The sequence below is a fragment of the Trifolium pratense genome, linkage group LG2 (assembly GCF_020283565.1).
Source record: "Trifolium pratense cultivar HEN17-A07 linkage group LG2, ARS_RC_1.1, whole genome shotgun sequence".
In the NCBI taxonomy this organism is placed as follows: domain Eukaryota; kingdom Viridiplantae; phylum Streptophyta; class Magnoliopsida; order Fabales; family Fabaceae; genus Trifolium; species Trifolium pratense.
Genome location: NC_060060.1, coordinates 37099048 through 37114868, shown reverse-complemented (window position 1 = coordinate 37114868; position 15821 = coordinate 37099048). Strand labels below are relative to the sequence as shown.

At 33.4% G+C, this 15821-nt stretch overlaps 4 protein-coding genes and 1 non-coding gene across 5 annotated transcripts; 1 reads left to right on the top strand and 4 right to left on the bottom strand.

The window, feature by feature from the left end:
* Positions 1-722: 722 nt before the first annotated feature.
* Positions 723-794, bottom strand: TRNAK-UUU. Its single transcript has one exon. It is a non-coding gene; the product is annotated as a tRNA-Lys (tRNA).
* Positions 795-2481: 1687 nt separating this feature from the next.
* Positions 2482-4364, top strand: LOC123908833 (peroxidase 16). Its single transcript, XM_045959559.1, has 4 exons — positions 2482-2950; positions 3045-3242; positions 3354-3519; positions 3639-4364. Exons 1-4 carry the CDS (start codon positions 2744-2746, stop codon positions 4043-4045), a joined length of 978 nt encoding a protein of 325 aa, XP_045815515.1. The 5' UTR covers positions 2482-2743; the 3' UTR covers positions 4046-4364.
* Positions 4365-4829: 465 nt separating this feature from the next.
* Positions 4830-7414, bottom strand: LOC123908832. The gene is made up of 4 exons (XM_045959558.1): positions 7021-7414; positions 6074-6657; positions 5460-5692; positions 4830-5383 (listed from the first exon to the last, which is right to left on the bottom strand). Exons 2-4 carry the CDS (start codon positions 6126-6128, stop codon positions 4973-4975), a joined length of 699 nt encoding a protein of 232 aa, XP_045815514.1. The 5' UTR covers positions 6129-6657; positions 7021-7414; the 3' UTR covers positions 4830-4972.
* A 2066-nt stretch (positions 7415-9480) lies between these two features.
* LOC123910079 lies at positions 9481-11934 on the bottom strand. The gene is made up of 4 exons (XM_045961119.1): positions 11862-11934; positions 11576-11807; positions 11278-11475; positions 9481-9894 (listed from the first exon to the last, which is right to left on the bottom strand). The coding sequence occupies exons 1-4, from the start codon at positions 11917-11919 to the stop codon at positions 9642-9644; spliced, it is 741 nt and encodes a 246-aa protein (XP_045817075.1). The 5' UTR covers positions 11920-11934; the 3' UTR covers positions 9481-9641.
* Positions 11935-13067: 1133 nt separating this feature from the next.
* LOC123908997 (transcription factor bHLH146-like) lies at positions 13068-13727 on the bottom strand. Its single transcript, XM_045959764.1, has one exon. The coding sequence runs from the start codon at positions 13611-13613 to the stop codon at positions 13113-13115; it is 501 nt and encodes a 166-aa protein (XP_045815720.1). The 5' UTR covers positions 13614-13727; the 3' UTR covers positions 13068-13112.
* Positions 13728-15821: the final 2094 nt, after the last annotated feature.

Here is a 15821-nt window from a genome sequence, read left to right as displayed (position 1 = left end):
TAGCAGGCACCACAAGTTGACTTGTAATTCAGGGTATTACTCCATGATAATGTATGTAATGTAAAAAAAGTCACACATGTACAACACAAGTGTATAGATTTTCATCTCTCTCTTTTTTTTTTTTTTTTGTGAAAAAGCAAAAAGAAGATTTATTAAATAAAATAAAAACCCCAAGTACAAGAAGTACTACAAGGTCTAAATACAAAGGAGGTCCTATGAGGCTGCATGACACCAGTCCAAAACCAAAACAAAATTAAGCCAGCACTCCCCTACCTAACACCAGTCCAAAACCAAAACAAAATTAAGCCAGCACTCCCCTACCTAACACCTGCTCTAGCTACAAAAGAATATTAACAATACAAAGCCAGGAGATACTGATAGCAAGGGTTGTACTAAAGGCACGTATGTAAGAAAATCATGACCAAGCATAGCTGCACCCCAAATCTGCATAACTTGCAAAACAGACTAAGCAGATAAACTACTAATACACCCAATATCACCTCATATAGCAAAAGCACATCCAAACTATTGAGCCACAGACCCGAGACAAAATCCAATATCCAAAAATAACCCACACTAAATCATCGGTTGCAGTTGCAGTTGCGGCAAAACAATAAAGCACTAACAATACCAGTTGCAGCAAAAAACGTACATACATTTTGATACAGTATAGATTTTCATCTAATTTTACATATTTGAAGTATAAAACAAAATTACAATAACGCCGTCTGTGGGGATCGAACCCACGACCACGTGGTTAAAAGCCACGCGCTCTACCACTGAGCTAAGACGGCTTGTGTTGTTTGTTTGTTAATCTTTCAAAATTTATTTAATTGTTAATACAGATTTGACAACAATGATGTAAAGCTCTATCTATCAAATTATTGGAGGGCTTCTGTTACTTATAATCCTGTAGTTATTTTGAATTAACTTAATTTCAAGATGTTGACACATACACACACCACATGCATATATATCATGTAAGGCTGCTTGTAATGTTTGTTGACTAAGATATGTGAATATCATTCATTGATTCATTCTAATACAACACAGCTAGCTAGTGGGATGACAATTAATTGTTGATTGAAAACGATGATATTATGAGTTAACCGCAAGTCATGGTGAATTCCATGCATCACCTCGTGCTAGTGCTACCATAATTATTATTACATACATTATTAATTAATAATTAATTGGCATATCTGTTGTTTGTTTGTGCATGCTGGACTGGAATTACAATTACAGGAGCTGTCTTCTAATCCTATTTGTGCCTTCCTTTCTCATCTTTCCATGTGCATGGGGATACAATATATTTATTTATGCTAATGGTTTTTGCTTGTGGGTTTAATTATAATAATATTAGTAATTTGGAACATATTTTTTTCACATTAGTTGATCTAGTCATTGGTTTGAGATAGATTAGCTGACCTGACATTACTCGTTCATTAGACAAGAGTTAAGTTCTCATTTTCTCTCATATTTTCGTTTTATGTTTGCGTTTTTTCCCATAAGTTATTCCGGATTGGCCAATATAGGTCACCGTTGATGCATGGAATTCACTAATGTGATGATCCCTGTGACTCAAGAATAGTATCAAAGTTGGTGGTTTGACAAAAAGGTGACCGACTCCTTAGAGCACACACATCCGTTCTAAAAGACCTAAGCAATTGTGTCGGAGAGACTCCGATAATTGTCATTCTATATGTGTTACTTTATCTACTTTTCAATACCACCATTTTCAAACCAAGCAACATGAGAGCAGATCCTCTCATGTATAAATTTCCTCCAGTTGCATCATAGCCGCACATTTCATTTTTGTGTTTACTGTTCATATCAACAAAAACAAGTTGGATGATTGAGATGTATACTGGACTGCCTCCGGTGAAAAATTAACGGAAGAGGATCCGGTCTCAAGCAACACTATCTCTTTTACTGTTTTGAATTAAAAAATTGTAAAACTAGTTAAGCTGTTTAAATAATCGAAAAATGTGAAATAATATAAAAAATTAAGCAGAATCCATTTAAACCACCAAGTTGAGTGGTACTACTCTCGTCACAAATATAACCAAATATTCCTTTTACAGGTTCATTGAATTACTAATGCATTTGGTTATATTTGAGACGGAAGGAATATAAATATGAATATGCTCTTATACTATCAAAACTAAGTTTATGAAAAGAGAATACTAGTACACCTTTTTCTCCTAGTGAGTTCATAAACTAAATTTGCTTTGGTTGTCATGAACATGCTTATCCATGGTCGTGCTACCTACCATCCCTTATAACATTATTATAAGGAAAATTATAAGCATAACAGTAAACTCTGGCTGCCCAATCAACTCTCAAAACTGATTGTAAACGCATGTAGCTTAGATGCTTCACGCCACATATAATATAATTATTAATTAGAATACTATACTATAGTCTATACTATATCCCATCCAGTTTATAACAATATGACACATATACTTAATAACAATTATCTAACATTAGCCAGACTGTCCATGTAACACACCTTTGTTTTCATTCTCATCAATCAATAATTCTCCAATTATTGTCCTCCAAAAGTGTAACCCTTTTCATTTCTTACTAATTATTTAATTACATGTCAACTACAATATTTTCATTCATTATATAAGCTATCTCAAGTTGGTTTCATGTTAACTAACTATAAATAAGTAGACTCATAAATGTTGCTTAAACAACAATTATAGCAGCTAGCATAACAGAATACTAATTAGTTATGGAAGCTCCAAGCTTTGTTTTCTTGTCCTTGCTTCTTATCCTCACTGCTACAACAACTTCAGCTCAACTTACTCGTGGCTTCTATAACAATGTATGTCCCAATGTCGAACAATTGGTTCGGTCTGCTGTGAATCAGAAGTTTCAACAAACATTTGTGACTGCTCCTGCCACTCTTAGACTCTTCTTCCATGATTGCTTTGTCAGGGTACGCGTGTGTACTAGTTTACTACTCATTAGTACTCTAATTAGAAATTTGTGGCATGTTTATGCTAAATAAGTTACTTGTTAATTTGTAACAGGGTTGTGATGCATCGGTTTTGATTCAATCTCCAAACAATAAGGCAGAGAAGGATCATCCTGATGATATATCACTAGCTGGTGACGGCTTTGACACTGTTGTTAAGGCCAAGGCAGCCGTTGATAGAGACCCTAAATGCCGAAACAAAGTCTCTTGTGCTGATATACTTGCCCTCGCTACTAGAGATGTCGTCAATTTGGTAACTTTCATCTCATCACCTTCTTTTTATTTGTCTGTATATTACTTCATAACGTACGTAGAAGCCTAAAACCAATAATAGTACTAATCTTAGTATTATGCAATAATGCAGGCAGGGGGGCCATTTTATAATGTCGAATTGGGAAGGCGTGATGGAAGAATATCTAATTTGGCTGGTGTTCAACACAATCTTCCTGGCCCTCATTTCAATTTGAATCAACTCAATTCCATGTTTAGCCTCCATGGCCTCTCCCAAACAGATATGATTGCATTATCAGGTACTAAAATATTTAGACCACAGGTCTAGCGCAAGTGGTCGTGCGTAGAGTGTGTGAGTGTTGTAAACCTTATAATACTGAATTTGATTCCAACTGATAAAAAAATATGATATGTTTAGGTGCACATACAATTGGATTCTCTCACTGCGGCCGCTTCTCAAAAAGAATCTACAGATTCAGCCCAAGAACTACAATTGACCCATCATTAAATTTACAATATGCTTTTCAGCTAAGGCAAATGTGTCCATTAAAAGTTGATCCTAGAATTGCCATTAACATGGATCCTGTCTCACCTAAAACGTTTGACAATCAATACTTCAAGAATCTACAGCAAGGAAAAGGACTCTTCACTTCTGATCAAGTGTTGTTTACAGATTCAAGGTCAAAGGCCACAGTCAACTTATTTGCATCAAATGAAAAAGCTTTTGACAGTGCTTTTATTACTGCTATTACTAAGTTGGGAAGGGTTGGTGTTAAAACTGGTAATCAAGGTGAAATTAGGATTGATTGCTCCAGGGTCAACTAGAAAAAGTACTGTTGTTATGGCATCATCGACCGACCGGGATTCTTTGCATTAATAAAAGCACGCAGTTATATCTTATATGCACTAGTCAATGTCAATCTCATCTATTGATTTGAGATTAGACGGTTTAAATTACGTGTTTATAAAATCTGTTTTAAATTATTAGATCATCAGTTAAGATCAGACGGTGGAAATCAGTAACTGCATCATGTAGTTACTGCAGAGTCTATTTCCATCATCATAATTGTTTTTGAGGGTTTATGAGTTTTGTATATTTGGTGATTCATTGTTCTATTAATAATTGATTGAGTTCATTGAGGTATATTCTGTCTTCAAGTTACTACTAAATACTAATGGTAATTTACCATCTATGAAACACCGACACGTACACCGAACACAACATTGACAGATAATGGAACACAACATTGACAGATAATGGATTTTCTATGCAATATGCATAAATATTAAATACATTTAAAGCCGCAGTAGTATTAACCTCAACATTTACAATATCACCAAGTTAGAAAAGGACATGCTAGACATGAAAATAATGTAACAGGTACTACAAATCAAATCAACTATCTATATACACAAATTGCACTTAGGCTTTGTTTGGATAAAAATCTAAATTAAGTGTTTATGCTATAAGCTGTTTTCAAACTGTAAGCTGTTTTCATATAAACTAAGCTGTTTGTATAAGTTCTCTCATACTGTCTCAGGAATATTTACGCTAATATAGATAAACTCAAATATAAGTCAATCCAAACAAAGCCCTCAGTTAGAAATGTGTGTATAAACTTTTCTGTTTTATTACGATAAAGTAGAAACTAATCTAGGAATATGAATGCATGAACCAACTAATTTCAGTGTCCATGTAGAGTTGAAAGGTTACAATTACAAATAAATAAACAAACAAGTTAAACTTAAATTCTATTTAAGCTGTAAGCCTCGAGTAAATTTCGCAGTGTTGCTCCTAATTGGGTTGGTTGTGTCACTGCATTCTCCTAATTGAAGCTGCATATTAGAATTCTTATTAAGCTGGCTACCTCCTATGCTTAGTGTCAAATCCACTTCCATTTCTTCATTAGAACAATCACCAACAGTACTTAATTCACAACTCTGAAATGCAGTAGTATAGGAACTAGTCCCTACCTCACCTTCATCAATGCCAAATGATGATCCAAAAAATGTGCTTTCTATAGCAGGCTTTTCAAGATCAAAACCTCTTGAATTTTTTTTATCTATGTCATTCATTTGATTCCAAAAATTTTGTTTTCTATTTTTTAGCTCATCATTCATCAACATCTTTTGCACACTGTATATTCTGTGTAGTTCTCTTACCTGCAAATTGAATGTCAGGCTGAATTTTGTAATTGTGAAGAATGAGAAGTTCAATGATATGACATGTTCAGGATACCTGATGTTTGAAGATGTCTTCATGCATCTGCATTGTCTTTTTTATGGATTCTATATTATTTCTGCCAAGCATCTTATCCATGATTTGACCTTGTAATTTATTGATTCCAATCCTGTGATATTTATTGGTCAGCCACCTTTTGTTCTGATAATGCTCCCACACATTCACTCCACTCACAGCTAACTTGTTCCTTGCTAGAAGATTTATGGAATATTTAATTTTGGTTCCCATGCCTAAAAACAAAAATTAAAACCATTTATTGCATTCAGCCACTGTACTGTGACTTTAATTTTTATATACTGTCAACAAATCGCAACCAATCATATGTGCAATTTTAGAAATCGTTGTGATTAAAGTCAAATGACGGAGTAAATACCTATACTCTATCAAATTTATGGTTATGTCTTACAGATTAGAAAATCGCTTTCTATTGTTAAAATCCTTTACTGAGTTAATGATAAGACATGTTAATGTTATTCCTTTCTCAAGCTACAATGCGAAGGCGAGGATAAATTTTAGTTTTTCAAAAAACAACGATTAAAAGAAACTGGAAACTCAAATTTAGGAACTGTTGAGATCCAAACTAGTAGTACGTATTAGGTAACCAGTTATACCTGATAACCTATGAAGCACCGACACATATATGGATATCGGACACAACACGGACATTCTTGATATGCTGACATTATTCTGATAGATACTTTAACTGCCCTTTATAGTGCATAGATGGAAGCAATATAAATAGGAAAGTTTCTGGCTGCTTTGTGAGGTAATTTGTCAAAACAAAGAACTCCACTTTAGTAATCAAAAGTGGAGAAAGAGAGAGAGAGAGAGAGGGGACCAAGATAATTTGTAATTGAAATGTTCAAAAGTAAACATTGCCTGTATTAAACGAGCTGGTTCAACCGGTTCAATCAGATCGACTGCAGTTCAACCTCAGGAGTTTGGGATCAAAACAATCAGCGAACTGACCAATTTCCAGTTCAACCGGTTGAATCGACTGGTTTTGTCTAGTTTTTTAAAACGATGACATGAAAATTGAATCAGGATGTAATGTAACATGAACAATAGATATAGAATAGTAAAAGCAACTACGATGTGGTCCTGTGACTATATGATGAGAGCACAACAGCAGCAGCAGTACCATGCAGTACTAGCCATATGGCCATTAACAGCAGTACTTACTTCATCTTCAAATCTGGCCTCAGAAAATCCAACCCAACAGAAGAAGGTGAGGCCTAATTATGTGGGGCATCATAGTGAAAATATTTATGAGGGGTGTCATATGTAAGGTTTTTGTTAGGTATTAAAATTAATGTAATTTTTTTACTCAAATTGGATGATCAAAATGTGCAGCAGGTTAACTTGTGTTTATGTTATTCTTGAGAAATTTTAATTTGATGTATCACCATAGATTATCAACACTTCACAAATGCAACATATATATTCGGAAACTCCACATAAACACACACACACAAAAAAAATCTATATACATTAGGAATATTCTATAACTAATTCAAGTTAATGGAAAGAAAAAAACTATGAAGTTTATGTCTAATACCTGTAATAAGAAGTAGAAGAATTGCAGCATTCTCTGGTGAAGATCATTGAACATATTCTTCCTAACTCATGCCACCATTTTTACACATAAGTCCAATACTAATATTATTACAATTGGTCAATTCTTTCATGATTCACCTTGATAGACAAAAAGGATGGATCAACCAAACAACATGGAGAATCCTGAGAAAGATATCTCATAGAATATAACAGTAAGTATAAGAAGCACTCAAGCCTTTACTAAGAAACAACAAAGAAAAGAGCTTAAATTTAAAAGTACTATAATCATAGGATTAATAATTCAGGCTTGACAGGCTGTGTAGGAAGGATGCAAGAAAAAGATGCTAGTGACTTTGCAATGTGTCTATATATGTGTGAGTGACTATATGATATTTAGATAAAGAAAGAGATGTATCATGTATGTATGCTCATATTTAACATGTGTTTAGTACAGTTGATTTTAATTTTTTTGGATATATTGTATTGAAGATGCTTCACTGTAATAATGTGGGAAAGGATAGATAGGGACCACAAAGTTGTACATATAATAAAAAGAAAACAAAATGACAGTCCTAATATTGAACCAATGTAGGACAGGGAACAGGATATTCCAGACAAAGTTTTCAGACTAGATAGATCAATATATGAAAGTTACTGCTTTTTTATCTAAATTTTAGTTGTTTTTGGAAATTCAACAATTGGAATTTGATTGTTTCCGTACATGTAAAACAGTCCTTTGTTTGTTTTGTTTGAGATTTCATCAGAATACCAATGTCAATGTATGCTGTCATATAATGATATTCAACATCTGGCAGCAGTAAAAATTTGGTAGTTACTATTTCATTCTACATATACTGGATGGTGATACAATTAAATGATCACAAGTTGTGTTGAGAGGATCTATGATTATGCCATGTTTTTGATCCTTTGCCATTGGATAGATTCTCAACAAAATTCTTCCTTTACCTCAAATGAAAAGACAAATGATATTTTGAAACAAAATTTTGGGATTAAATTCGACAACAAATTAGATGGTTAGTTAGAACAGTCCAAAACTAATCACGATTTTCAATTGTACATTTGAACACAACTTATGAAAGTCATAGATAAAAGAATGTATATATAGTTAAACGAAACTAATCGTTAGTTAGTCCAGTCCAGTAATGATTGACGCTAGACTAGATGAGAAGGACCGTAGTTTGATCCCCGCAACTGTGATAGGGAGGAACCTGAAACTACTTGATAGTACTGGTTTTTGAATGTTTGTTTTGCAAAGTTGAAATAAACCATAGTTTTGGAGATAGAGAGAGATAAAATGGGAGACAAAAAGTATACAGAAAGCAGGTGTAGATGATTAAAGAACAAGTCCTAGATTTCAACTTGCAATACTGTTTTGTTGAGATGAGGAAATGCACGCTTTGTAGCCTTACTAAGGCACAAGCCGTAAAGAAGGTAGACCCACTCATTCCGTGCATGCTCATTTAACATTCACTTCACTTCATTTTTTTCATTACTATATTCATCAATCATCCTCATCCAAACTCATAAGATTCTTTTCTCACCATATAAATCCAAATGAGGACATAGTCACTCTCTCATCACATTAAACCTTATCATCCCCTAATTGCTGTTTGTTTTTATCCCTTCAATTAGTTCATGATTCTTATAGCTTTAAGTCTTATCAGTTTCTAAATTAAACACTTAACACTATAGGTGTGATCATTATCATATCTAAAACAGTTCCCTGTCAGTGTCTGCCTTGTACTATTCCCACCATCAATACTTAAATCTAATTAGAACATGGTTTATAAAAGAAATCAACAATAGTACTACCTATTAACTAATTAAAAGGTGCTTAATCATCTTCCAATTACAAGATGCACTAATTTTATTTTCTCAAAAATACTCCTACATAATTAAAAGACAGACAATTTATCTCTCAAAGTGAAAGATAATTATAGAAAGAAAATAGTTATTGAACACACATAAATTTTAACCAATAAAAAAATAGAGTATACTAGGAAATGGCTCGAAGAAATGTCTAACACCACTTGAGACATATGGTTCTCTCCGAAGAAAATTGCTTCTTTCTTTTTTTATCGAGTAGCCTAGTGGCTAAGTGGGAGTACCAGAGTTTGAACCCTGCATATATATTGCATACAATTTTCCTACCAGCTGAGTTATGCTCACGGTGACAAAGAAAATTGCTTTGTCTCCTATCCATTTTGGAACACAAACCACCTCTCCTACTTTTAGAAACATAGGTACACGTATATATGCATTCTGAAAATTTAATCACTGTTGCAAACTTGTCTTTCAAAAATAAACTTAAGTTTTAATCTATCAAAAAAGAAAAATTCAAAATAATTGAGTTTTCGATGTTAGAGATAAATGTGCATTGGAGTGACTTTGCTTATGCTGATAAAGCACTCAGAGACAATTTCATTGTGGTATTTAGTAGTAGTAGAAATCAGTGCTCATGCTTTAAGATTATATAGCTCAAAATACCAAATCAATTGGTCACATGTTTGATCTTCCATTCCTATAAACAGATATATAACACAACACTCTCTTCAATATAGTATAAAAGAGCTTTTTGTACTGCTAGCTAGCATTAGTAGGCTAGTAGTCATCATCATCATCCTCGACATTTCTTGATCCGAAGAATCTCCTCACAACAGCAGCAGCGGCACCAAAAAACATAAACAGAAGTATAGTATCAAATCCACCTCCAACGCCTACTGCTACACTGGGACCTGGTGCAAAGAAAGAAAATGGAGACCATCCCCACCCACCACCATAGTATGGCACACCACCGTACCCATATCCACCACCTAGTGGAGGCGCCACCCGTGGATTTATATATATGTTGGTCCTGTCGTACAAATAGGAAAATTTCAGAAATAAGATTCCAACAAAACGAGACAGGTGAAACATTATGTCTTCTTTTAGTTGTACAAGTGATCATATAATATATGGTTACTGAAGTAAATTTATAATGGACATTTCTTTTCTTCGGTATGATCTCTAATGATATATGGCAATTATATGATTTTTTTGAAGAAGCTAAATTAGCCCACTCAAATTGGTACCAGAGAGAATCGAACCTCAGACCTCAAGAGGAGCACACTCCCAGGTCCCAAGCCAATACCAATGCACCAACCCAAGTGGGTTTATGGCAATTATATGTTAACTACAAAAAAATAGTCCTAAGTATATAATTTAGTTGACGAGGTAAGAGACACAGAAGAAGTTTTTAAGTAGGTTATAGAGTTCAAAGTTCAAACATTAACAACTAACATAATCAATATAAAGTTGCAAAAAAGAACAGAAAAGATGTAAACATTTCTATTTGATATGTATTGGAAATTAAGAAGACTCGCATTGGTGAAAACATGGAAAATTAAGGGGTTTGAGTCCATTGATTCGAACTTTGGACCATTGTACCTCCCACACTTAAGAACACCAACTAGGCTACTACGTTACCGCACTTCATTGGACTTGTGCAGTAATCCATATGGTATTAGAGTCTAGTTCACTAGCCCTTAAAACATACTAAAAAGAACAAAAGTTTGAACTTTGTATTAAGATCTGAGACTAAACCATAAAAAAAAAGAAGGGTACAAAAGTAGTCGCATGACCCTACCCCGTTGACGATAAATGCAAAAGGAAACAAAGACTAATAACCAAATCACAAACAGTTAAAATAAAAAATAGAGAGCCCGTTTGGACTTGAGAGGAAGTGTTGGAAATTAAGAAGTCCCAGAAAGGTAGGAACAAGGAAAGCTAAGGTGTTTATAAGTGATGGAGAGTTTGAGTCCATCGGTATGAACTTTTGGACCGTTGGACCTCTTGCACTTAAGAACACCAACTAGCCTACTAAATTACCCCACTCCATTGGGTATGTGCAATAATTCATCAGATGGACAATCCTAGAAGGAAAATGCCAACTACTACCGGTGCATGAAAAAGTCCCTATCAGAGCAATCAGAAATTTGCATCAAGGAGGAGTGTTGGAGATGTGATGCAAATTTGTAAAGAAAGTAGGCTAAACACTTATCTAGCATGTGGCAAATGTACTACTGATAATCAAATCAAATTTAAAAATGTTATGAAAATCCTACAAACATGTATTTCTAGAACAATCTCCAAAACCTATAAATGAGCAACATTGAAATGAAAGTGAGTATGAATTTGTTGAGTAGCTAAAAGAGATATATATATATATATATATATATATATATATATATATATATACCTTGAATTGTTATTATTGTTAATTCTTGGTGAGGAGGGGCGAGGAGCAGATGATCTAAAGGACTGACCACCAATTCTGCCACCAGTTTTGGCAGCTAATGCATCATCAACATTTACTGATATTGATCCAAACGTTAACACCCCAGCAGCTACTGCAATCATTGCTAATTTTCCTAACTTATTCTTCTCATTCTTCTTCCTATATAATACATAAACATAACATATAGTTCATTAATTAAGTAAATATCCACAAAACAAAACAAAACAAAGCAATAATTATGAACTTAACAAACAACTACCTTAATGGAGTTGGAGTTGGAGTTGGAGATTGTTGTTGGTCATGATTGTGTTGTTGTGGCTGTGAACAACTGCAATGGACCACTACGGTCTTCCTTATCCTGAAATTTGGTTTAAGTAAGGTTGGTGAAGGGATGACGAAGCTAATGCTAGCTGCCATCAAAACAAACACCTTTGTTTGATGATGATGATGATTGTTCTTACTAGATGGCTGTTGAGGATATATATATATATATATATATATATATATATATATATATATATATATATATATATATATATATATATCTTCCTCAAAGACAACCTTTTTCCTGGTTCTCCAGCTACCACGCGGCACAATTACCATTTAGTTTACATTTTGTTGCTATTTCTAAGTACACCCCACTCTGGTCTTAAACGCATTTAACAATAAATTGGAATGTGCTAAAATTGGGCCTTAGCGTAGGCTTTCAAAACTCTTGAATGGGCTAAAATTGGCCCCTTCATGATGGCCTTCAGTTCAGATTCAATTTTTCTCAACCCACCCCCTTGTTTCTTTTCTATCACCCATTTTTGCCCTTGGTTAAAAACTTCGGAACGCGTTTTCCAAATTTTTTTGCCTTAGAAAAAACTTCGGAATGCATTTTCCGAATTTTCCTGAATTTGAACAAAAAAAAAACTTTGGGGGATGAAAAGAGAAAAATTCCTTCAGATTGGCTTACCCATTGCCTACATAAAAACTTGTACTTCTAGTCCATTGAAACATGATAATTTCTTTTGGCATCCCTGAGTGTTCTTGCGAGCTTCCTGAAAGTACCAAATGGGCACGGTCCTCTCCGTCGTCCTCTTCATCCTTTACATTTTTCTCTTATTTTTTATTTGAGATGTTATTTGACAACATTTTGTTGTCGCATATGTAGATACAATTTTGTCCAAATCACAGTGATGTGTTTATATAAAATTTTATATCCAAATAAGATCACTAATTTATTCACTTGCATCTCTCTCCCTTTATTTTCTTTGGGAGAGGATTTAAAGTGATTAAAACAAACTAGAGGACTTTTTGAGCTAATTAAGAATTTAAATCCAAATTTAAAAGTTAATTTTTGTTAGTTTCTATAGTTAGTTTAACCGACAAATCTCTGCATGTCCAAAACCAAACTACATTTGAAATATTCTCTTTAAATTTTAAAATATAAAATCTCTTCATTGTAGTGGAGATAATTAATCACATAAATAATTTTTTTTTTGTCAAGTAGTTTAGTGGCTAGAAATTACACTTTGTGAACTCTAACCCTATATATATATAATGCAATATCTCTGCCAACCGATAGCTCATGGGACAATAACTGATAGCTCATGGGACAATAACTATTTTTCTTTTTCTTGATTTCTCCCCCAAATAAGTACAAAAAATATAATCAACAGATTACAACAACAAAAAAAATACCATAGTTTAATTTCTTGGACAGCATATCTTGAATTTAAAATAGTTAATGGCTAGTGGAAATGCAATTAATTAAGAGTACATAATTAATACTAATATAAAATATAAATCAATCAACATGTCTCTGCAATCAAACATTGAAGAACATTCACCTGCATATGCAAACATTTTATATAACTTTCTAATTCATTAACAACTTGTTCATCACAAATTTCTTCTCCACCAGGTATCAAACTCATCAAGTTCTTCATCTTCTCCTCATCTTCTTTATCTTCTCTAACTAAATCCTTTTCCATTCCCAAATTGTAAGACTCAAACTTATTATTATCACCCTCAGTTGTAGCTACATTGTTGATATGTTCCCTTTGAAGCTTGACTTTAAGACCATTACTCCATGCAAAACCTTGTGCTGACAAAACCATTGCCATTTCCACTTCATACTTAACATTTTTGCAAATATCATTATGATCTTTTGAAGAACTAGTATTTTCCTTTATCTTCATCAATGCTGAAACTAAATAGCTTAAATAGTTTCTAGCAAAAATAGATTGCACTATTTTGTTTGGTTCCATAGAGTAAACACGTCTTCTTTTATTTTGTTGTTGTGCCTCCATTAATTTAATCAAGTAATTGAAAAATTTGTGAAGAAAATTTTGTGACAAAGGAATAGAGAAAAGAGAACAAAGATTTGTGAGAAAAATATTGAAAGTGGTCAATTTATTTAGATTGGCACATGGAATCACATGTTTAATGTTACTTTTTCACAACTATACCATGTGGCCACTAGAAAACAAAGAACATTAGAACCCTACACACTATAAATGATATCACATGATTCAACCTCTTTAAGGGGTAATCTTTCACTTTGCTCTTCATGAGTCTTCCCTACTTTTATAGTACCTTTTTTCCTTCATTTCAAATCAACCAGCTCATTCGATACTCCTACTCATTTTCCACTCACACATGGTATGTGTGATAGATATGAATGAAAGGTTCACAATTAGTGACCCCAATTTGTTCAATTGATATAGCTTTTCAAATGAACTAAATATGTGGAATGTTAGAACTTGTTAATCATCCACTCACAATTAATCATTTGATGATAAAATTAACCTATGGATCAGATTAGATGATCCAGTAGTCCGAATATTGGTGATAAAAAAATAGTTATTAATATAGATCAGATACATTAGTTATTTAATAAATTTGAAAAGTAAATTTTGTCTATAATATTAGTTGTGATGGAAAGAAATATCAAATTTTGATGTGAAATTATCATACTAACTTTCCATAATTAAGTATTACAACTAATAACAAGAAAGTTAGTGCACATATATATAAATTAGAGCTGGGTATACGGACCAAGGTCTGCGGGCCGACCCGTTTAACCCGCAGCCCGCACGGACTTAAGACCAATTTTTTTTGGCCCGTTTACATTTTTGCCCGTGTGGGTTGGACCGTTAAAACCGCGGGTTATGCGGGTTAAATCCGCGGGTTCGCGGGTTAGCCAGTGGCCCGCCTGCTTTTTTTTATATAATTAATTATAAAATTTATCAGATATAAATAACTTGGTCCATGTCCAAATTCAACTTTTTTAACAGCAAAAAAAAAAAAAGACTTAGTCTAAACCCTAATTATAAAAAGCAACAACACACTCCAATTTTAATCAAGTAGACAACAACACAAAACATCAGGTTTCACTATCTTTTACTTTGTCTTAGCTGTATATACATTTGCTAGTATTTAAAAGATACATGTCCAAATGGGTAGTTATTTTTCTTGGGGGTATTTTCCGTTATTATATTTTGAATAATTTGGTTACCTTGATGTGATTTAGTTAAGTTTAATCTGTTAATCTTTTTATGCTTTTTTGGGTACATGTAGAAAGTTTTTCTCACTAAAATGGACGGTAAAAATATGACGATAAAAATCAGTTGAATTTAATTTTAGTTGCATTACTTACAAAGAGAAGATAGATAAACTCAATGATATCACAAACTTTATTTATTTTTATTTGTTAGTTACAATTTATATGTTATAACATAAAATTATTAATAATATATTTTTTTAAGCTTTCATTATATCAATATTTTACTAATTTAGTTTATTTTTTGAAAAAAAATGATTTTTTATTTTTTTTGGTAATAGTCCGCGGGTTAACCGTTTAACCCGCGGGCTTATGCGAACCGGACTCGGACTTAATATTATAACTCGTTTATATTTGCCGACGGGCTTGTTCGCCCCGTTTAATATGCGGGTTTATGCGGGGCGGGTTAAACGGGGCGGGTTAAACGGGGCGGGCTAGCCCGCATACCCAGCTCTAATATAAATAGATTGATTGATAGGGATAGATACAAACTTGAAACTCCAAATTGAAACGTCCCTACTAGATTTAATATGATGATTAGAAAGCAATGTTGATAAAACTAGGAATGGTGTAATTAAGGTCAAAATCTTTGTCTTTATTGAAGAAAAAAAGAGTTCACGTTGTAGCTAACTAGATAACCGACCAAATCTTTGACCTTCTTTAGTGCTAATATGTAGGAGTACTAAATAATCACTTGTCTTACTGTGGTAAGTGTGACTTAAGTTTCATAAAAGTGGATGCTGAGCATTTTATATGTGAGATATACATAAACTTAACATTTAAAGTTTTGGTTAATGTATGGTGTCTAACTCACTTGTATGGTTGTTCTTAAATCCAATGAAAATGATCCTCTGGCTACCCCATCATGACCCAACAAATATTTTATTCCATTTTTTTTTTTTGTTGAAAGCTATACCATTTTATGTATTGGTTATTCCAAAAAGAAACATAAAAT